Here is a 22,351-nt window from a genome sequence, read left to right as displayed (position 1 = left end):
AGCCTAAATTACAGCAAACCTAAATTACATAACACCTAATCCTACAAAAGGCCTAAATTACAAAAGACATCTTACAAAGCAGACAAGAAAATCAGGGTATAGTCTCTTTCGTGGCAACGCCCCTTAAGAGGCTTTTCCTCGTATTTTCACAGTAGCTTTTCTACTGTTTCTAGCCCCTGCGGGGCCAATTATGACGAATCGCCCCTTAAGGGGAGTTGCCACGAAAGGGACTATACCCGAAAATCACATTTACCCGAAAGCGTTACAGACAAACCGACAAACTAAATTTTAGAAAAAAGTTATTGTTTAACAAAAAACTCCAATAACCATATGTATTTGTATAATTTCAGATCTTTTTGGCACAGTAGTATTCATGTTAACAAAGAATTTTTTTAGTAAAATTAATCTATTGTATTTTTAAGTTTTTGCAGATTTTTTAATAAAGCACAATTATATGATAAAATTTATATAAGGAAAGCTAGCTTGGATATTAGTATAAAAAACTAATTAGGATTTTTTTACATTATAAATGCAATATTTTATCCTTCTAAAATATAAAATCATTTTTGAACTATGTGTAAGTATGTTTTTAATAATATATTTATATACAATAACAGTGTAAAAAATAGGCAAATTTAAAGTTTAAGCTGCTAAGCATAATTTTTGGGATTTGTACAGCATGATTTTTATTAAAGATAGACTTCAATTTGCAAGGCGGTAATTCTATGAAAAATGGAGAGGTTTTAGAAGATAACGTTCAAAATATGATGATAACATTACCTTTGAGATCCAATAATCTTGATTTGAAAAATGTATTTTACCAGCTGTACAAATCATAAAAGTAATACATAGCGGCCCAAATCTGACTTTTTAATGACCAAACTTTGTTTCTTGGAACATGTTGGTTTTCAGTTTAGGTTTTCGTTTTGGCGGGAAGTCGAATGGATCAAAGTCTCCATTGACTAGTTGATATGAAGAGTGGACAGGAACTTGATATTCTGGGTTGGCACCACCCCTAAAAACATAGAATAATGTTAAAAAGAGCAGTATAACTAACTTAACTAAAGATCATTGATTATAAATATAGAAGAATAACTTCCCCTGTTATAGATAATCATTAAATATCAGGCCTAGCTATTGTAACAATCAATTCTACAAAAAATCACGAAACCATTGGAAGTTAGCTGGGGGTATATCTTGTTTTTTTTTCTCTCATATAACTGAAGAGGGTTGGGTAAGAAGGGGATAAAAAGGGGAGGGGGGTTGTGGGGAAATAAAATAAGTATAATTCTATTGATAAGGTAGTAGTTTTTAATTATAAAATATAGATGGACAGATATGCTTTGGAAAATTGGGGAACACAGTAATAGTGTCTGACTGATTATGACGTAACAAAAAAAATTAGCCAATGAGAGTCCGTTATTGACCAATGGTAAAATTTATAGTGGCCTCTCATTGGCTAATTTTTTTTGTTACGTCATAATCAGTCAGACACTATTACTGTGTTCAAAATTGGGTTTTAATTAATTTCAATCAGATTACCTATAGTGAATTATGATATTAATAAGAGAATTGTGTTGTAAATTGTAAATATGGGGGGCTCAAGAAAAACTTATCCCACTTATTTTCAATTTATTTCTAAGATAAGGGAGGGGAGTTCTGTGTTTAACTAGACACTTTGAGGGTAACCTTCGGAATTCGCTTTGACTGTTGAATTTATTATTACTTACACCAGATTATTATACACTAAACTTGTAGCGGACTAAAAGAACGATTCCCCTTTACCCCATACCCTCCCCTCCTACTGGATGAACAAAATGACCAATAAAAGACAGGGTAAATAGCAACCTAAATTAATGACAATTTTTACCCTGTCATAATATCCACGTATATTCTACCTACATCCATTGTTAGACGTGATCTCCTTTGTCTGATTCTAAAGTGAAAAAATTAATTTACCTGAAATCTTGTTGATCATCCGAGTCAGGTTGGCACAAAGATTTCCCTCTGGAACCGCTGCTCACACTTTTGCCGCGTTTTTTCCTCAATTTCCGGCAGATTTCTAAGTCACTCTCGTCGTCTTCCTCTGTCTCATAACCTGTAACAAAATTTGTTATTTGATATTATAGCAACAAAAGTCTATATCTTGTCTGGGGAGGGAGTGGACATTGTGCTGTTTATTATACTAGCTTCAAATTTGTATAAAATTTTTTTATTAGTAGTGTAAGGCTTAACAATTTTGGGGACTATATTGAATTTTGATTGGTTTGTTCATTAAGTAAAAAGTCCAAAAGTTTCAACCACTGATCGTAATGTACAGAAGGGGTAATATAAGGCTAAAATTCTTTTTGTATTAATAATGTTATTTTTTTAAATGAGCAAAGTAAGAGAAATTATTTTTTATCTAAATAATATATCCCTAGAATATATAAGTATACAAAACTTCGCAATTTAATATTTCAAGCCTCCACCACCTTTACCTCATTCCTTACCCTTCTTCTGGATGAACGAACTGACCAATAAGTGATGTCCATATTAGCAACTTAAATTGACGAGAATTTTAACTGATCATTCTAACTGATCTATACCTGGAGAATCTGTATCAACAGTCTAGAGCATACGCGTACATACCATCTTAAATAATACCCCTAGTATGACTATACCTGGAGAATCTGTATCAACAGAATTTAGTGCATGCGTATACATACCATCCTAAATAATACCCCTAGTATGACTATACCTGGAGAATCTGTATCAACAGAGTTAAGAGCATGCGCGTACATACCATCCTAAATAATACCTCTAGTATGACTATACCTGGAGAATCTGTATCTACAGAGTTGATAGCATGCGCGTACATACCATCCTAAATAATACCTCTAGTATGACTATACCTGGAGAATCTGTATCTACAGAGTTGATAGCATGCGCGTACATACCATCCTAAATAATACCCCTAGTTTGACTATACCTGGAGAATCTGTATCAACAGAGTTGAGAGCATGCGCGTACATACCATCCTAAATAATACCCCTAGTATGACTATACCTGGAGAATCTGTATCAACAGAGTTGAGAGCATGTGCGTACATACCATCCTAAATAATACCCCTAGTATGACTATACCTGGAGAATCTGTATCAACAGAGTTGAGAGAGTGTGCGTACATACCATCCTAAATGATACCCCTAGTATGACTATACCTGGAGAATCTGTATCAACAGAGTTGAGAGCATGTGCGTACATACCATCCTAAATAATACCCCTAGTATGACTATACCTGGAGAATCTGTATCAACAGAGTTGAGAGCATGCGCGTACATACCATCCTAAAAAACAATAGTAATTGCAATAAAATTGGTGATAGTATTTACAACTGTTTGGCAAAAGATGTTTAAAAAATAATTTTTATTTTACCATGAATGTTTTTCTTCAAAGAAACGTATTTTATTCAAAATTGTTACATGTTGTGTTTACTGTTTAGCTTTTATGATAATTTTGGTTTGTTAAAACTTTAGAAATGTAGTAATTACGAAAATATATATTACACATATATCAAAAATAAAATAATTTAATATATTGTATTTATATCAAAATAATCTTCATCATATTGTACACAAAACCTAACTGTAAAAATACAAATGGTAAATTAGGAATAGAAAAGGCCGCGAAAGCAAGGCTAATCAACTGGTGAAAATAACAAATCTTACCGATTCATCTTGTGAGTCTTGTATTCTGAATGTCTCCATCTGATTTGACTCCGTGTAGAAATTTATTAGGCCTCCTAATTTCACAAATAATGAGATCAGTAAAAGGATATTTTTCAAAAGGTTATAACTTTTGACGCGGGTTAATCTCACCATCCTAAACCATAAAACCCCACAGCTTTCATAAAATATGACAATTCTATCTAAAAGTTTCCAAGATCATATACTTTTGTGTCGGTATGTATTTCTTGTATTCCCCGGCAAGTTCGAACCCATTAATCCCTTTTTTCCTTACACCAGAATTCCCCAGAGAATGAGTGTGTTATGCGGCATTCCTAACTATCTCCGCGCGTGGCTTGTAAACAAACAAAAGAGACGCGCATTTTTCCTTTGATGATTCCCATGTGAGGAGCTACGTGAATGAAAATAATGTATTGCTTGAATATACATGCGCTCTGATACGTGGAAGATCTCAAATAAGCCTTCCTGCTTAGTTTGACATCATATGTGGTAAGAATTTATCTTTAATTCTTGAAAATAAGCGTAGAATGGTACAATTTTATGAAGAAATTTAAATCATTAATTTTTCAACAAATAGACCATTTAACTGCTAAGTTTTGATATACGAATATTTACTTTTATATTATTGATTATTTTATTCTAAAATTATCAATTTCTGATGCGATTTAATATGATTCGTGCCAATTTTAAGTTTTTTAGAAAATTCATATTTTTTATTAAATTAAAATCACGCAACCTCGATGCTAAAAAATAATAACAATTAATTTTATGTAATTAATTCTTATATTTTTGTTTTAGACTTACTGTTTTCATGGTAATAAATACACATTCGTAAACTTCACTATGTTGGTCATTCGGAGGGCTTCGAGATAAGATTTCGAGAACGGCTAGGCATTGCGTTCCGAAACAACTTTAGAAGATACTTGCGGTTGCGCTCCTATCATTTAGGAGCTCTGTATTCTTAGGAGTAATGAAAGTAGGAATATAGCCTAAATCCAAACTTAGATATAAAACTAAAACAATCTAGGGACCTATGAAAAGCTTTCATAAAATGGAGAACAGTTCATAAGTTATTGAGATCATAAGCTTCAGGCAAAAAAGCCTTACTACTTTATATAATAAAAAAATTTGTTTTTAAGGGTTAAGGGTTTTGGCTCAAATGTTTTTTAAAAGGTTATATCTCTCATGCACTAAAAACCGCGAAACATATACAGCTTTTCGGAAAATATGACAATTTGATCTAGAAGTTACCAAAACCTTACGAGGCCAGTATATGTTTTTATTATATTTGAAATATTAGCATTGAAGTATTAGAGTTTATAACGAAGCAGCATATAATGCCTAGTAAAAAATGACTTCATACAATACAAATGGCCAATGATAGGCAAGTACGCATTGCAATTGACCAATGGTAAATGTATACTGGCCCATCATTGGTCATTTGTATTATATGATGGCATTTTTTATTAGGCACCATTTACTGCTTCCTTTAGTTTATTTTAAATATTAAAGTCAAACTTTTAAAGTAGTATAGTTTTTATATAAACTTTTATACCAATTTACTGATCCATAACTCCTGCCTGTTTTAGATCTTTTTCTGGCAGTGTTGACAGTAGCCGTGTTCTGAACATCCTTCATAGTCCCCAGCGGCTGACCGGCACGCAAGCTTTTGTATTCATTATCACAGTGTACAAAGCCCTAAATATATGATTTTTCAGCAAGAGAAAGGCAATAAGAAAGGAGGGAGAGAACAATGACAATAAAGATTCGCTAAATCCTCCAGCCTCAAATATAAGATATGGAATCGTAGAACATTTTGCTTTACTTTTGGTTATGAAGGCGTTTAGCCTTTATTGTATTTTATTTTCAATCATGCTAAGGGAGCATACGCTAGCATTCAAATAAGTCATAGTTTATCTTTTGTTTACTTTATATGGAACGATTTCTTTTTTAAATTTTTTTTCCATGTGATTATCTTTTTATCATTTTTTATTTTTAAAAAATTGGTAAAACGTCTTAAAATAACCTAATTGTAATTTTAAAGCTAATCAAAACTCGAAAAAGTTTTGTCGGCTTTTATATTCAAGGTATTACGCTTTGATTATTTAGTCAACCTTATTACATGTCTTAACGGTGCATTGGTTAGACATATAATTTATGTTTAAATCCTCGCCATGGATTATATATGCTGTTTGTCGGTGTTGTTAATCAAAAAGTATAGTATTATGATTTAAGTCAGTAAAGAATTCTTAAGATTGTTCAACTTATAATTAAAGGTTGAATATACGAGTAGGCTTTGTGATAAGGCACTTAGACTTCAACCCCTGATTATCTCTGAACTGCTTACTTCTTTATATCATAGGATGTGTATTAAAGTTTGTACCTGGTGGTATAAAGTATTGAACTCATCAAGTTGGTCTCTATGAATCAGATTCTGTTTGCCAGAGTTCATAGAGTTGCTAACCTCAACTGTAGCATATGGACTTATTTCTTCATACAGATCCTAAACATAATATCTTTAAAATAAAGTCCTAAAAATATACAAAAAGGAATTTATTGCAAGGACTAGATTCCAATTTGATAGTAACAGTTATTCATCGCATTGTACTATAAACAGCTTTCCGTGGATATTAAAATAAAAAAATTATAAAATCAAAACCAGTTTTGTTAGACCAGAGAGACCGAAGAACTAGGCTAATAAAACTGGTATTGATTTTTAATTTTGATTATTATATATTTGTGGAAAATTGTTTGTAATATGATGCTATACATAATTTTCCAGAATGGCTGAGAACCGGGTATAATCCAGTGGATATCAATCGGTTTTGAAGCCATGCTGGAATGAACTTTTCATTGTTTAGAATGGTCAATTATTGTGGATTCTTTTCCAGCAGACAGAGGGTTATCATTACAGCTATGTGTTGCCCCTCCTCCGAAAATCATGAAACCTTTGCAAATATTTTTTTTCTCGAATTAATTCCGTTGTTGGTCAAAGCTGTGCTTGGCTACGATAAAAGCCATACCTCTGGGTTATGTAGATATGGAGGGAGGGGCTGTCTTGATATGTGTGGTGGGGGCAGGGTGGGGATAAACCCCTGGTTACTTACCTCTGGGTTAGGCAGATGTGGGGGAAGGGGCTATCTTGATATGTGTGGTGGAGGGGTGGGGATAAACCCCTGGTTACTTACCTCTGGATTAGGTAGATGTGGGGGGAGGGGTTGTCTTGATATGTGTGGTGGGGGCAGGGTGGGTATAAACCCCTGGTTACTTACCTCTGGGTTAGGTAGATGTGGGGGGAGGGGCTGTCTTGATATGTGTGGTGGGGGCAGGGTGGGTATAAACCACTAGTTACTTACCTCTGGGTTAGGTAGATGTGTGGGTAGGGGCTGTCTTGATATGTGTGGTGGGGGCAGGGTGGGTATAAACCACTGGTTACTTACCTCTGGGTTAGGTAGATGTGGGGGTATGGGCTGTCTTGATATGTGTGGTGGGGGCAGGGTGGGTATAAACCACTGGTTACTTACCTCTGGGTTAGGTAGATGTGGGGGGAGGGGTTGCCTTGATATGTGTGGTGGGGGCAGGGTGGGGATAAACCCCTGGTTGCTCGTCATTCTACTGTCTTGACGGTAGAACGCCTTCTTCAGGCTTGATCTGTCATCTAAAATGATATTCTTATATTGTTTTTGAGTACCTAGTTATAGTTTGTTTATTTTAACTGATTTCCTGCAAAGAGACTTTCTTTAAAAGAAAAAATACAATATTTTATAGAAACTAAAGACGCCCAAAGGGTGGGGTTAAAGGGTGTTTACTCTCTCAAACTTGGATACATCAAATTAAAAAAAATACATTACATTACCCCCCCTCAAACCTTTGAAATCCCCCAATTCAACCCCCTTTAAAATAAAAGCTTGGACGTACCTTATAGAAACCTTAACTTTAGATTCTTTATTTCTAAGTGACAAAAATCTTTCTTCATGTACACATCTTATATAAAAAATCTACCTTGATTACTTGAAAGCCGTTTACAAACAGATGAGTAGGCTATAAATCCAAGTCCGGTCAGAACACACGGGATGGCCAGGATGAACACAAACAGTACAGCCAGCCGTCCTTGCGTCCAGTCAACCTGTTGTCATAATATACAATCAATTTATCATGTTTATAAGGATAATTATGTCCATTAGTAGGTAGAGCAGCAATAATAAAGGATATATGTACAATAAAAAAGTTCTTAAAGATTTTTAATGATTAACATTTCTTTACGTGGAAATCATTAAATTATAAGCAATATTAACTACATAGGTACACTATTTTTGGAGATACGGAGAGTGTTATATGTGACGTCATGGAAATACATCTAGATATCTAGATCCATCTCTTTTTTAGGGGTTTCCATTCCCTCTTCTCCTCTAATTCTTCTTTTTTAAGCGTATTTTTATGACGTCATACATGACACTTTCCGAATATTCCTATTTTTTTTTTAGGGAAGGTATTTAGTTATAGAGAAGCTGCGCTACTTAAAAAGGACATATGAACGTTTGATAAAGAATTAAAGAGAAAAAGACAAATAGTTTGCCTTAGGTCAAGAATCCTTTGGGACAAAATTTAAATTAAAGACAGATATGCATAAGTCTGGCAAAATCCCAATAAAACCCAATGTAACAACCACTCTCCCACCTTGCCTCTTTAATTCTTACTAGCGGCTTCGCCCCTAGCCTCTAGGGGCTTTGCCCCAAGAGATGGTAAAACAAGTGTAAGGTGAAATTGGTAAAAAAAATAATAAGAAGGACCAAGGAAATCTTCTACAAAGGAAATATTCCACAAAGGAAATCTTCTACAAAGGAAATCTTCCACAAAAGAAATCTTCTACAAAGGACCAAGGATATTTTTTACAAAAAAAAAAAAAAAAAAAAATGGGGGGGATTTTTTTTGTTTTTGGGGGGGTTGGGGGTGTCCCACCCCCCAAGAAAATAGCTTAAAACCACCACAGGACCAATAGGTATATACCCTGAAGAGTAGAATCCAATCGGTTCAGTGGTTACCGAGATCTTAAGCTTCAGACGGATAGAGGGACAGACATCATTCTACTTTGTATTATAGACTAGCGGCTTCGCCCCTAGCCTCTAGGGGCTTTGCCCCTAGAGGTTTGATCAACCTAATTTTTTGTATTTTAGATTTAAAAAGAAAAAGTGGGGGGGGGGGGTATTTTTCATTTTTTGGGGGGTTGGGGGTGTCCCACCCCCCCAAAAAATAGCTTAAAACCATCACAGGACCAGTAGGTATATTCCCTGAAGAGTAGAGCCCAATCGGTTCAGTGGTTACTGAGATCTTAAGCTTCAGACGGACAGACGGACAGACAGACAGACAGACGGACAGACATCATTCTACTTTGTATTATAGATTAGCAGCAGCGCTCCAAGCACAGGAGTTCTGTATTCAAAGGTGTAGGGGAAGATAAAAACCACCCCAAGATTATAATATTAAAATAAACTAGCCTAAAACCATCCCGAAATCTTTAAAGCTTCCCCAAAATTTGATCGTGTCAGTATTAATATGGATCTTAAGCTACAGACAAATAAAACCTTACTACTTTATATAACAGGATACCATGCCTCTTATCTAACCAAACTAAACCAAATTAAGACATATTTAAATGTTTTTATCTTGTAATTTGTTTTTTAGTCCACTATTAGTTGAAGTCTGAAGACAGGACTAATAAAAATGCTAAACCCCATCTTTCTTTCTTTTTTTATACTTCAGAGAACAAATAAAAGTAGAAAAAGTTTTGGAGAACTTTAAAGATTTTCTGTTTGCCAAAAATGTCAAGGATACCACAGAAAAGGTAAAAAATGTACAATTTTAAAAATACTAAAGTTCTTTAACTAAAAGCCAACCACCCAATTACTTTTTAGGCATTCAGGATATATAAAAAATGTTGTTTCAGAATAATAATTTTTTATTTTTTATTTACGCTAATGTACTTTAATGCAGGAAAGAAGGGGACATTGAACTTTTTGTTACACTACTCCACAATAATAATAATAATAATAATAATAATAATGTTTATTTGGTGCTGCCAGGTACCCCCTAGCTTAGGAGATAGCACATAAAATACTCTAAATTGCTGCTATCTATTGACAATTTAGAGTTTACATTATGATGTTTAGTCTCATACAAAAATATTATAATATATACTAAGTTTAATTATTAACTAAATATAAATTGGTGGAATAAAAGGAAAATTTTTTTAGGATATGCACCAGGAGCTACAGGAGTACTATCTTGACCAAAATGGGGATAGTGTATTTGATTCCTGGAGCCCCTTTTTAATGAGGACGAAAAGAAAAAAAAAGAATATATAACAAATTAATTGTAAAAAGGGAAAATTGAAACTTTAATTTAGTTAAATTGAGTTGTGAGGATGGTAAAAAAAAGAAAAAAACACAAATAAACATTCATATTATGTAAGAGAAATCAGTAAAAAATAAGAAAGATGGAGAAAAAAAATAGATGAAGGAATTTAGAGAAAAGTAAAACAAAATAAATCAAATATAAAAAATAATAAGATGGATCATTGTTGTATATAAGTTTAATACCATATTTTAAGTTTTAAAATATCATTGAAGATTAATAAGTAGAGATTTAATTTAAAAAGAAAAAGAAAGGAGGAAGAAAAAAATTCATAAAAAGGAAAAAAAGCAATACTTGAAGCCTATGTCATTGTATTATTTTTCAAAAAAACAGAAAATTTCTCAATTCAAAATAATATCTTTTTATAGAATGCCACTTTGACTTTTGCCCTATATTCAACCCTCCCCTCCCCGCCAAAAAAAGACAACCCCCCCCCCCTCCTTAAAAAAATCACCAGGTTTTTTTATGAAATCAATTTTTAAGATCTATTTATGCACTCAGAACAGTTTTCTCTATTACAAATAAAATTAAGTTTTTCCAATAAAAAATCTTTAAGTTTCATACAAAATTGTTTTCTTGACATAACTGTGCTAAAAGTATATATAACCTCGTCATTATTATTATCATTTTCAGGATTAGGATTAGTATTAGGAATAATGATTTCATTCCATAACTTTGGTAGATCAGAGTAAGGGAATTTTTTAAAAGATTCAAGTCTAACAAATGGAACATTGTACTGTTGATTATTTCTAAGAACTCTTGTTGTTCTTGTGCTATTTCTAATCCATAAGTTATCAAAAGAACATGGAAGCCTATGATTAACGTAATCAAACATAAATTGTAATTTAGAATAGACAATTTGTTGAGTTACAGGAAGAATTTCTAAATTTTTAAATAAGATTGTAGTATGTGCATTATATTTTGAGTTGGTAATTATTCTCAGTGCTTTTTTTTGCTGTTTTACAATTTTATCAAGAGTTGATGCTGCTGCACTTCCCCAAATTGGGGCACAATATGTAAGATGACTATGGACAAGTGAGTTGTATAGAGTTTGCAATGCTTTTCCGCCAATAATATGTTTTGCAGCATTTATAGCAAATAATGAGCGTGAAATCTTTTTATTTATCATATCAATATGATATTTAAAGTTTAATTTAGGATCTAGATAAACACCTAGAAATTTAATTGCAGGAGTTTCACTCCTTGAGTTGACAAATGAAAGTTTGTGTACCAAATTTGGATCATTTTGGTTATCATTATTGTGATCAAGATTAATACTAATGCTATCAAAGTCAATTGTTGATTCATCTTTTGTAAATATCATAAATTTAGTTTTTGATGGATGTAGGCTTAACTCATTAGTTCTAAACCAATAAGTTATTTTTCTTAATTCAATATTAAGAATACTAATAATATCATGAAGGTTTTTACCCGAAATTAAAAAACTGGTATCATCAGCAAAAAGTAATGTAAATAGAGTAGTACATTTAGCTAAGTCATTGATATAAATTAAAAATAGTAAGGGTCCTAAAATAGATCCTTGAGGTACACCTTTGTTAATATATTTCATTACTAAAATTTTGAGTTTGAATAAAAACAGGACCAGACAAAGTTTTATAATAACGTTTTCATATTAGTTTTGGTACCTTTATTGAATTTTGATTGTTTTTTTATTAAGTTGTGTGTCCAAGCGTTTCAACCACGAATTATAATCTGCAGAATTGGCAATTTTGACTGTCATCACTACGAATGACCACCAATTTACAGGCCATTGTCTTATTCCTTTAAATCCCTGACTTTAAAGTCTAGATTAAATTATTTAAAAATTTTTAGATTTAGGCAGAATTTTACTAAAAGGGGAAGATTTAATTTAACACAACCCTCTTAAAGATGCAATATTATTATGATCTAGTAAACCGAAATCTCCAACCTTAACTAAATTTTTCATGCGAAAAAAGTAAAAAAAGGTTTTATGACCTTTTGACGAATAACAGGATTTCCATGAATATCTAATGTTGTTACTTCCTCTTCAACCTACAAAAATAAAATATGTAGACACTCTAAAAAATATCTAAAAATGCAGGGCTCGGCAGCCGCGCATTAGCCGCGTGTAAGCCTAGGTGAAATCGTCATATTATAACTTTTTAAAATTCGGCTGGATATCTAAACCTGTTCCAGACAATCCATCTTTTCGGAATTTACTTTTTTTTGCACACAATCGGGTTTCAATTTTAGGCTTATGCGTGACTGAGGCGCGGCTGCTGAGCAATATAAAAATGTCTGTCATCCATGAAATTAGCCGCCACAACTTTTGGGAAAGCTCCAGCCGATAAAACGGTCAATGAATAACCCAGATACTTTTATATTTTTTTCATAAACGTTGTTCGTTTTATATTGTAAAAGAAATACACAAATATCAAAATTTAAATGTAATTCTTTTTTCAGTACATATATTTTAAATTTAATATAAAGTTATGGCTTTAGTGTTTGTCTTTTACCTTTATAACAAAGTAGAATACCCTTTTCTTGGATGGCTCTATTTTAATATTTCTTATTTATAACATTTGTGAAAAAATTTGTCTATCTTTAGTAATACTGCTAATATATATTTTGGGTATGTTCACACGAATATCTGTAGGTCATATAAACTTACTCAAATAACATTGGTATTGTTACTTTAACCTGAAATCTTATTCGTTAGCCAAAATCTTTGGGTATTTTTATTGAATTTTGATTGGTTTGTTTGAAACTAAAAGTGTCCTAACTTATTTTAATCTACAGAATGGGCAATTTGGTTTACCATAAGTAGGTGAATATCAATTTATCGTCCATTGTATTATCCCTAAAAATCCTTGCATAAAACTATACATATTATTCTTAAATTAAGTTTAACTACGGCCTAATGTTTTTTTAATTTCTAAAAGATTTAGATAACTTACTATCTTTCTAGATATACACTATCTATCTTACCTGGATGTCCCCCGCAGAATTAACCGCTGTTATTCTAACTTTATATCTTGTAGCTGGCTGTAGATTCTCAATTCTGAAAAACAATATAACATAAATGATTTCATTAAAAAATACTTACCGATAACAAACTATTATTTAGTTTTGAAGTTTGTCTGTTTGTACCAAAGAATTGTCGCAATATATTAACAAACACAGTTGCAGTTTTACTTTAAGTATATTTAATGATTATTAATAAAATATGATTATTATAGGTTAAAATAGACTAAGGTTAAATATAAAATAAACTACAATGAATTATGGTCTGAACACCAGTCAGCCATAGCACAACATCTTGATCCAATCACAGCAACTGCAAGTGTAGGTCTCAGTGTCAATTCATAGACAGGATCCAATCCTTTTACCATGAACATAAACACAAGACTAACTAGAAAGCAGGCATATTTGTGTGCTCTGCAACATTGGTGACGTAGGTATGTTTCATTATTTCCACATTCTCCTCTTCTTTTAACCCATCACCAGACTTAAAGATTTCAACTTTGAAGCTTATAACAAGAACCCAAAATTCCAGTCAAAGAATAACTATGTGGAATTCATCAAAACAGCTCCAGGATCCACTTTGAGTCAAACCTTTGAAAATTCTACCCAGTCCTTTGTAGTCCATCTGATCAATTTTCAATTTTACTACTGAAAAACCACTCATACACATTCCAAGTGCCTGATCCAAGGTGATATAGCATCTATCTGTTAGTGGTTCATGATCAATCTCTCTTGACATCCTATAAATCCATTTGGATAGATAAAAGAACATCTTGTAATAACTATACTCGCTACTTTGTGCCATCTGTGCTTCAGTTTTGATACAAATTTCATAACGAAAGAAAGTATAAGAAAAACTTTCTTAAAACCAAACTTTACAAAATCAACAGGATATCTGTTGTAATCATCTAAAAACCAAACTTTACAAAATCAACAGGATATCTGTTGTAATCATCTAAAAACCAAACTTTACAAAATCAACAGGATATCTGTTTCAGAAAATTTCAATTAACTGCATCAGTGGAGAAGTGTGCATAAGCCAGAAATTCTCTCTATCCAGACACAAGCCTAGCTTTCTTCCAGCTTTGCCACACCTCGACAATGATACAGTTGCTCTCTCACGCGCTGCCACCACCACACATATGATCCACCAACATGAAATCTAACCGCTGGACAGATATGGCCCTCCTTTACAGTGAAGCTACTCATAGTTTCTGGGAAGGTTTATATTTATTTTAGAGAAATAGCTCATAGAAACCCCCACCAAATTAATTCTTTATTTTCTATTTTCTTTAAAACCACCCCCTTCCCTTAAGTGCCCTTAAAGGCCTCTAGGGGCGTAGCCGCTAGTAACCAAGAAATAATACTCATTCTATATTCTATGTATGTTTATGTTTAGATAAAAGGTACATAGTCTTTTGGATGTTTGTCGTGTAGCCATGATATTAAAAAGCTTCCTCTAAATGTAAAAGTTAATATTACTGGAAAATAAATTTAGTCTAAGTATATAATACATAAAAAGGGTAGAAGGATCCACATAAAATAATACCAGGAACTTATAGACAAAGAAAAGTAAATAAAGAATAGTAATCTATCGCCTCTTATTATACCTAGCTTTTCACGGATATCAAAATGAAAAATTAAAAGATCAAAACCAGTTTTGTTTGCCCGGGCCTTTAGTAAATATTTTATGATTTCAATTTTATTATTTGCGAAAAATTGTTTTTAATTCTATGAGATAAATGTTTTTCACTATGACTGAGAACTAGTTCTAATCCAGCAGAAATTAATCAGTCTCAAAGCCATACTGGAAAAGTGTTTTTATCCTTTAAATATTTGTAAATAGAAGAAGCAGTCTTAAATACATTGTGAATATTTAATACTGAAGTGGTGTGGTAAATTACAAATTCAAATTTCTTTTAATAACTAAATTTGATCTTATTTTTAATTTAAAAAAAAACAATTTTCAAGTCCTTCAGTCCATGTAAAAATAATGGTTTAAGTTTGCCGGACAAATTGCAATGTCATTGTGAGACAATCTAATAAGAAAAATTAGTTTTACACGCATACAACTTTTCAACAACAGTTCTCTCTATTTACTTTATGTTTTTGTATTTATAGGCAGCGAAGCTACTTTGTAAATGGCTGCTTGCCTGTCCTTTTGTACCCATTTAAGTTTAAATTCTTAAATTATATCAATGGATGTAGAATATACATGGATATTATGACAAGTGAAAAATTGTCGTCAATTTAGGTTGTTATTTCCCATGTCATTGGTCAGTTTGTTTATCAAGTTGGATAGGATAAAGGGGGTGGAATTCGTTGGTTTAGCCCGTTGCGAATTTCACTTTGTTAGAGAATATAAAAATCTAGTGTAAGATCCAAGTACTAATATATCCATTGAAATAACTTACCTGAAAAGTTTAGGAAAATCAGCCTTCAAATCTGCTGCTAAATTCGACTTTCCATTTATCTCATTTGTATAGTCAATCCTAAATTGACAATCAATGCTTTAAATGTCATAAGATAAAGAAAATTACATTCATATTTATATGTAGCGCAGCAAAGACTAGTAAACAAGACTTTTTTTTTACTGACTAGATGTTGAAGAAATGAAAATAATTAAATATATGAATTACTTTATGTTCTTTTGTAGCGACTTGGCTGTGTTTATATTTCTGACACAATTAGCTGATGGTCAAATACCCAATTGAATGTTGGTCCCCCACCCCGTTGTTAGAGTTACATTAACTCGTGTCCCCTCTATTATTTTACTTTGATAATACCTGAATCGTGTTATAGGACAATCTCTTGCTTTAAACATCTCCAAATTAACTAATATTGTTGTGATATTGTAGGTTATCAAATTATCTTTTCTTTCAAGTGTTGGACCTAAACAAAATATCAATTATGTAGATTTAAAACAATAGGACAGTTGAATACTGATTGTGTATGTGGTAAGTAACTAAATTTGTAACATTATCAAAAACTAGCGAATACGCCCCTAGAGGCCTATAGGAATCCTTGAGGTTGTGAGTGGTGGGAGAGATAAGTCGCTCCCCCCCCCCCCACTTTTAATTGTAGTTTAAAAAAAAAGTTTCGGCACTATTATAGGAAGGGAAATCAAGTACTTATACAGTGGCGCCGCCTAGTGGGAATATAAGAATATTTTTTGGTAATTTTTAGGTGATACTTTCCCTTAAAATAGGTATAATCCATTCCAGGACCTAAGAGACGCTACACTGTAAAGGACAACAAAATCGGTTCAGCGAGATCCTTTTACTTTAATATAATGATTAAAAAAGTTACCTTCTCCTAAAGTTCTAAACTCGACAATATTGCTGGACTTGCCCGTTCCAATTCTATTCCTAGCACGCAGGTAGACACTGTACTGGCTGCCACACTCCAGGCTAGTCAGCTTGTGGTGGCTGCTGTCACCCAGCAGCTTCACACTTTGCCAGTCCTAGACCATAGAACAATTGCATGATGAAACAACTAGATTATTTTGTAAAAACTAATGCCGTTTAAAATGTTATTAATCTTAAGGAGGGACGGGTTATTGGAGAATAAATTAACTAGTACCCAAAGGATTATAAATATTAAATCTCATTCGTTGGTATAAAAACTTTGGATACCTTTTTTATTTGTTCGTTGAAAATTAAAGTGCCCAAAATTTTAGTCTATAGAAGAGTTAATTGTTATATCATAATTGGGGATGCAAAAAAACTGAATAATCATTGTATTATCCCCTGAGATCATTAATATAGACCAAACTATATTATACCTTGGAATAAGACCTGTAGGCTAGAACATACTGTATATATGACTGGCGGCACAGATGAGTGTGTTAGCATAGACCAAACTATATTATACCTGGGAATAAGACCTGTATGCTAGAACATACTGTATAACTGGTGGCACAGATGAGTGTGTAGGCATTGACCAAACAATTTCTACATTGTCAGTTCCAGGATTTTGGATCCGTACTTCTGGTGATCCAGGTTCTGTTTCTACCAGCAGGTCGTGAGTGATTCTGAAATTAAATGAAATCTTTCATAGATCTAGTTAGAGATATAGACAGAATAGCTTGTTTGTTTATTTGGATCTTCTAAGCAATTAGTTTTCCTTATATGTTATTTTTTAGCTGTATATTTAGGACTAATGTTTAATTTGATTGCTAACCCTCCCTGATTCAAAAAGTCGAAATCTGTTACCTGTCTGCCCCTTGTCTGTTTTCAACTTCACAGTGATATTTCCCTGACATCTCTCTGTTTCAGTCAATTACAAAATTACATTTAAAAATAGTTGGTGTTTTTTATTTATTCATTTTTTGATCATTGATAAGAATACCATTTATTACGTTATTGAACTTCATGACCATAATAGACTGTTAACCAGAGGCGTGCAGAAAGGAGAGATAGGGAGGTGTATTCACCCCCCCCCCCCTGGTAAAAATAAGAAGGCTGCTAAAAACAATTGTAAGGATGGTAAAAGACAAAAAAATCATTCTTTTTAAAAAAATATTCTTTAGTTTCCCCAGTAATATTTTGCTAAATGTATTGAACATTGTATATTACCATGTGTTGGCAACTAATTTTGCGCAGATTCTAATTTTACAATATATTCTGCATATAAAGCCTACTACTAGACCATGTCTGTTTGTGTGTGTTACAAGCTAGTCAAAAATAGGAAATCACTCTTCAGTCTGTTCTTAATTGTATAACATAGATGTAAGGATTTATAAGCCAAATCTTATCAAAGTGTCTGAGAATATATGTGGCATTCTGTAAATCTGCTTGTTTGTCAGTGTCTTTTCCTTGTTAGTAGAAATAAATCGTTTGTAAATTGGTTTGAAATTTAGTATAGGTATAAAATATAATCTTAACAGGAAAACAAATTACAAAGTGAAAGTTATATTACCATGCAAAAAGAACATTTCTATAAAAATAAAATAATTATAGCTTTACAAAAAGTTGAAATTATTCTAATGTTGTTATAGAGATTTTTTTCTAGAGTTTCAAAAAAGATCAAATGTACAACCTTACTTTTCCCTTTCTCTGAACTGTTAGTATAATCTATTGGCTGTAATTTTGTAAAGTTTCCTGGAGGCATTGTGAATACTGATGGACCTATTCTGGAGAACTGTGTACCTGGAACAAAATTCAGGTTAATGCATCAGATTAAACTTGCGACAAATTTTGTTTTAAGAACGTATTTAGACATTAAGTTTCTTGATTTTTAAATGTTTTTTTTAGTTTTTGTTCTACAAACATCTTGAGAAATTGTGGAGTATTTTTGTTGTAAATCTTTCCACAAACATCTCTCGTGTTTAGAAGCATTTCAATAGTCATTTTTAAAGTTTTTACAGGGTAGGCTGTCTCTTTTGATAGAAGAATGTTATATCTTTTTATCAGATAACGAATGATTTTTAAGCTACGTTAATATTGGTCTATAGGATATAATTGTACTTGTTAAATTAAAATTTGTATAATGCATTAGGCTGTAGTTGTACCTAGGATTTTGGTTGATAGGTTGACCTTCATGAATCCATCTTACTCGGATCTAAAATATTTTTTTTCAGTTAATCCATTTATTCATTATTTAAATATTCCAAGTTAATGGGCTTCTAAGCGATGCTGTAAGTATTGGTGCAAAAAATTGGGACGAATTTCAAATTGATTTGACGGGGCTGGTTTTTTACGTCACAAGTGAAGGGAAAATCCCATCTCTTTTCTAGGGGGTTTCTTTCCCCCTTCCCTTTTCTTTCCCTTCACTTGTGACGTAAAAAAACCAGCCCCGTCAAATCAATTTGAAATTCGTCCCCATTTTTTGCATCAATACTTACAGCATCCCCCTTCTGGAGATTAGAATTATATTTGAAATATCTGTGAGGCTTTAATCCAGACTAATCATGACGTTCAATAATATAATAAAAATCAACTTATCTTGTTAATGCGTTTATTTTATTTAAGGGGTTTGTTACAGACACTACTCATATTTAACAACCAATTACAATTCAATTAAACCCAAAATGTTTTAAGCTAATGAATATGATTAATTTTTAGTGTCATTGTAATTCACAGCCCAACGTCCCCTCCATCCCTGTTAAAAATTCCAAATATTCAAACAAAAGAATCAACCTTTTAAATGAAGGTTCTAACTGTGATTGTACCTGAGGTTTCCCAACTGCCAAACAGTCCAGGACATGATTCTTCCCCTGTTCAACCTTCCAATCCATACCAAAGTTCACAATTTGTGCGTTTCCTGAAACAATAAATAATCTTTTATGACAATTTTTTTATTATGAACCCGTTTAAAGTATCAAAGCTTCTCTTAAATTTCTTCTGTAAGTCAATCTGTCTTTCAAAAACGTAGATTTAAGATTTATATGTTCTTTGCTGAAGGCCAATAAATCTGGCTGCCTTTATTGTGTGAATTTTTATACTTTAACCTTCTTTTGATGGCATTCCCTTTATCTATTTATTAAGATTGGCATTCTTTTCATAATTAATTAATATATTAATATATAGGTATTTCCTCGTTTCTTTGGCCGGAGTGTGGAGTTATAGAACATAAGAATTAGTTGCTGCATACTCTTTAACAGTTTAATTAGAAGTGTTTTGTTCAATGTTCAATTTATTTTTTCAATGTTTAAATGTTTAGTAAAAAATTTATATTACACATTGTCAAATGATCTAGTAAAGTCAAAGAATCTCCTGCTCATATTAAATAAAATATATACTTTGCAACAGCGGGTGTTCTGCGGTCTAACACCGATAGGTATTATTTTCCCAGAAACCAACAAATTCTTGTATTGATTTTTTCCTTTGTATGTAAAGGGAAGTTAAATTATTTTTAAAAAAGAATAGAAAAGTGTAATTTAGTAGGAATAATACAAATATACCTATTACTTACGAAACCTTAAACTATTTTAATGCAAGTTTGCGCTGAAAAAAACAGGCTTTTCTAAACATGAGAAGAAAGATTCGATTTAAACTAATATTACAGGTGTTTCTGACTAAGTTGGGCCTTTTTCTACCCTATAAAAATATTGAACAGAAGAAACATATATAGAGACTATATTTTTAATGCAGAGAAATAGAAGAAATAGGAAATGAAATGATTGTATTGTACCAAAATTCAAAGGGAATTTTCATGTAATTTTCTCTTTTAGATTATAAGGCGCAATGCTACATAATTTTTTCATGAAAGCTTTATATACATAATTCCAGGTTTGTTTTAGACTATATAAATTGGAATTTAAGTTTTAAGGTGGTTTTAGCCTATTTTTCTGCCTCCTTCCTTCCCTTTTGAATCCAGAACCCCAAGACGCAGCCGGTAGTTTTTTTTAAAAACAACAAGTGAATCCAATTTTTCAGCTATTGACCTATGCCTTTGTAGGGAAAACACACACACACACACATACCAAGCTAGACAATTTTAGACAAGATATCCCCGTAATTTATTGGCTATTTCTATCTAATATATATTTTCTACTACAAGGATATTCTTATACATAAATTTATTTCTTTTCTATTAACTTAAAATTGGTTTTGTTTTTCATAACTAAGATTATCATATATTTTTTTTAAATGTCAAATTTTCCCCCAAAGTTCCCAGAGAGCACAAACTCCTCCCCTTTTAAAAATAGATTGAAATTAAGAGGGAGTAGGTGGAGTAGATTATTTCCTATGCTTAACCCTAGTTTGGTTACTTTGTGCACACTATAACCTAACCTAATTTAGACTAATGTAACAACTTCCCTTATTTTAAATTCATTTAAAACAATGGGAAGGGGGGGGGGGGGTTCTTTGGGTTCTTCTTTTTCTACTATGCTTTAAAGAAGACCACGTCAAATATCTGTTTTGAAACATTTTTTTTTGTAGGGGGGATTGTTTACCAAAAGACATATCGTTTGGAGAAAGGGGTTGATTCTCCCCACCCTCCATCATGGAATAGCATTAATCTTGCCCTAAAACCTCCTGACTAATTTTTATAATAAAGTAATAGGATGACTGTCTTTTCCAAATGATCTTGCTAACTGCAGAACTGGGTAGCTTCTCATAGGTCCTGGGAAAATTTATAACTAATTTGAGAGAATGTACCACCACCCTCCCAATAGAAAACGCCCCTAGAAAAAATTCCCTCCCAAAAAAAGTAAAATTGAAAATAGGGGGTTCATCCACCCCACCTAAAAATTGATGTAACTTTTTCTTTTAAATTTAAAATAAAAAAAAATGGGATATAGAAATCAACTTTCCCCTCCTCAAGTGCCCCTATAGGCCTCTAGGGGCGTAGCTGCTGGTAATTTAATACAGTAGCTGTGCAATTGAAAAGTCATCCATTGGCCAAAAAACAATTTGTAAAGGTAAAAGTAACAATATAACAAGTAGACAGATAAATTCTTTTCTTCTAAATAAATTCTAATACAATTATTTTATTGAATTCTCTTTTTTTCCTTTATGTCAAATGTTCAGTTAACATATAGGCTGTAAATTGTAAATAGATGTAGAATATACGCGGATATTATGAGTAGGGAAAAAATGGCGTCAATTTAGGTTGCCATTTCCCCTGTCATTTATTGGAGTTCGTTCATCTGTAGGAGGGGAGGGAATTTTTAGAGTACATGATATTCTGGTGTAAGATCCAAGTAATAATAAATCCATTAGGCTATATAACTCTATAGATTTGAACAAAACCTTTATAAAAAATCCCAACTAGTACCTGAATTTTGTGCCAGTATGGTGGCTATGGACGAGGCAGGTCCTTGTCCCACCCGTGTCTCAGCTCTCACCCAGAAATCATACCAGTCACCCATGTCCAACGGACCAAGCCGCACTTTGGTGTCCCTGAAAATTGTTAGTTTTATATGTTTCTCTGTCTATTTTATGAAACAAAGACAATCATGTTCACAAAAAGCGCAGTAAATAAACTTTATTTTAATGAACAAGAGGTATAATTTACTAAAAAGGGCAATTTTTAGCCAAAAATTCCTATTTATTGAAACGTCAAATTTCTATTGAGGTTTTTTTTCACCAGTGGTACTAAAAATGTTACCTTGTTTTGACTGTTTGTATCTGTGCTCCTTGTTCCTGCAGCCTCCAGTAAATTGTATACCTGTATATAAAACAAAAATGTTATGTTTAAATTAAAATTAATTTTCTATTGGCTTGAAACACAATAAGACATAAATGTTTTGGTTTGTTG

The 22,351-nt window shown here is 32.5% G+C and overlaps 1 protein-coding gene across 2 annotated transcripts in view; it reads right to left on the bottom strand.

Moving 5' to 3' along the window:
* Positions 1 to 322: 322 nt before the first annotated feature.
* The window catches only part of LOC145319827 (cell adhesion molecule Dscam2-like), a 181,333-nt gene continuing 159,304 nt past the window's right edge, over positions 323 to 22,351 (bottom strand). Inside the window, exons 48-67 of one of the 2 annotated variants that reach the window (XM_080162204.1) lie at positions 22,202 to 22,261; positions 21,869 to 21,993; positions 19,317 to 19,408; positions 18,657 to 18,706; positions 18,250 to 18,294; positions 17,359 to 17,415; positions 17,018 to 17,177; positions 16,454 to 16,607; positions 15,931 to 16,036; positions 15,559 to 15,636; positions 13,109 to 13,181; positions 12,116 to 12,172; positions 7,730 to 7,853; positions 7,252 to 7,385; positions 6,111 to 6,230; positions 5,308 to 5,425; positions 3,710 to 3,783; positions 3,280 to 3,328; positions 1,960 to 2,098; positions 323 to 1,015 (exon numbers count right to left, since the gene is read on the bottom strand). In XM_080162204.1, the coding sequence (XP_080018330.1) occupies positions 871 to 1,015; positions 1,960 to 2,098; positions 3,280 to 3,328; positions 3,710 to 3,783; positions 5,308 to 5,425; positions 6,111 to 6,230; positions 7,252 to 7,385; positions 7,730 to 7,853; positions 12,116 to 12,172; positions 13,109 to 13,181; positions 15,559 to 15,636; positions 15,931 to 16,036; positions 16,454 to 16,607; positions 17,018 to 17,177; positions 17,359 to 17,415; positions 18,250 to 18,294; positions 18,657 to 18,706; positions 19,317 to 19,408; positions 21,869 to 21,993; positions 22,202 to 22,261 (1,960 nt within the window). In that variant the 3' untranslated portion in view covers positions 323 to 870. Of the gene's footprint in view, positions 1,016 to 1,959; positions 2,099 to 2,971; positions 3,021 to 3,279; positions 3,329 to 3,709; positions 3,784 to 5,307; positions 5,426 to 6,110; positions 6,231 to 7,251; positions 7,386 to 7,729; positions 7,854 to 12,115; positions 12,173 to 13,108; positions 13,182 to 15,558; positions 15,637 to 15,930; positions 16,037 to 16,453; positions 16,608 to 17,017; positions 17,178 to 17,358; positions 17,416 to 18,249; positions 18,295 to 18,656; positions 18,707 to 19,316; positions 19,409 to 21,868; positions 21,994 to 22,201; positions 22,262 to 22,351 lie in introns of both variants that reach the window. The other variant, XM_080162195.1, reaches the window with a different exon arrangement.

Source organism: Acartia tonsa, chromosome 1 (assembly GCF_053477335.1).
Source record: "Acartia tonsa isolate MP-2025a chromosome 1, ASM5347733v1, whole genome shotgun sequence".
NCBI classification, from domain to species: Eukaryota; Metazoa; Arthropoda; class Copepoda; order Calanoida; family Acartiidae; genus Acartia; species Acartia tonsa.
This window is presented reverse-complemented; position numbering and strand designations above follow the sequence as displayed.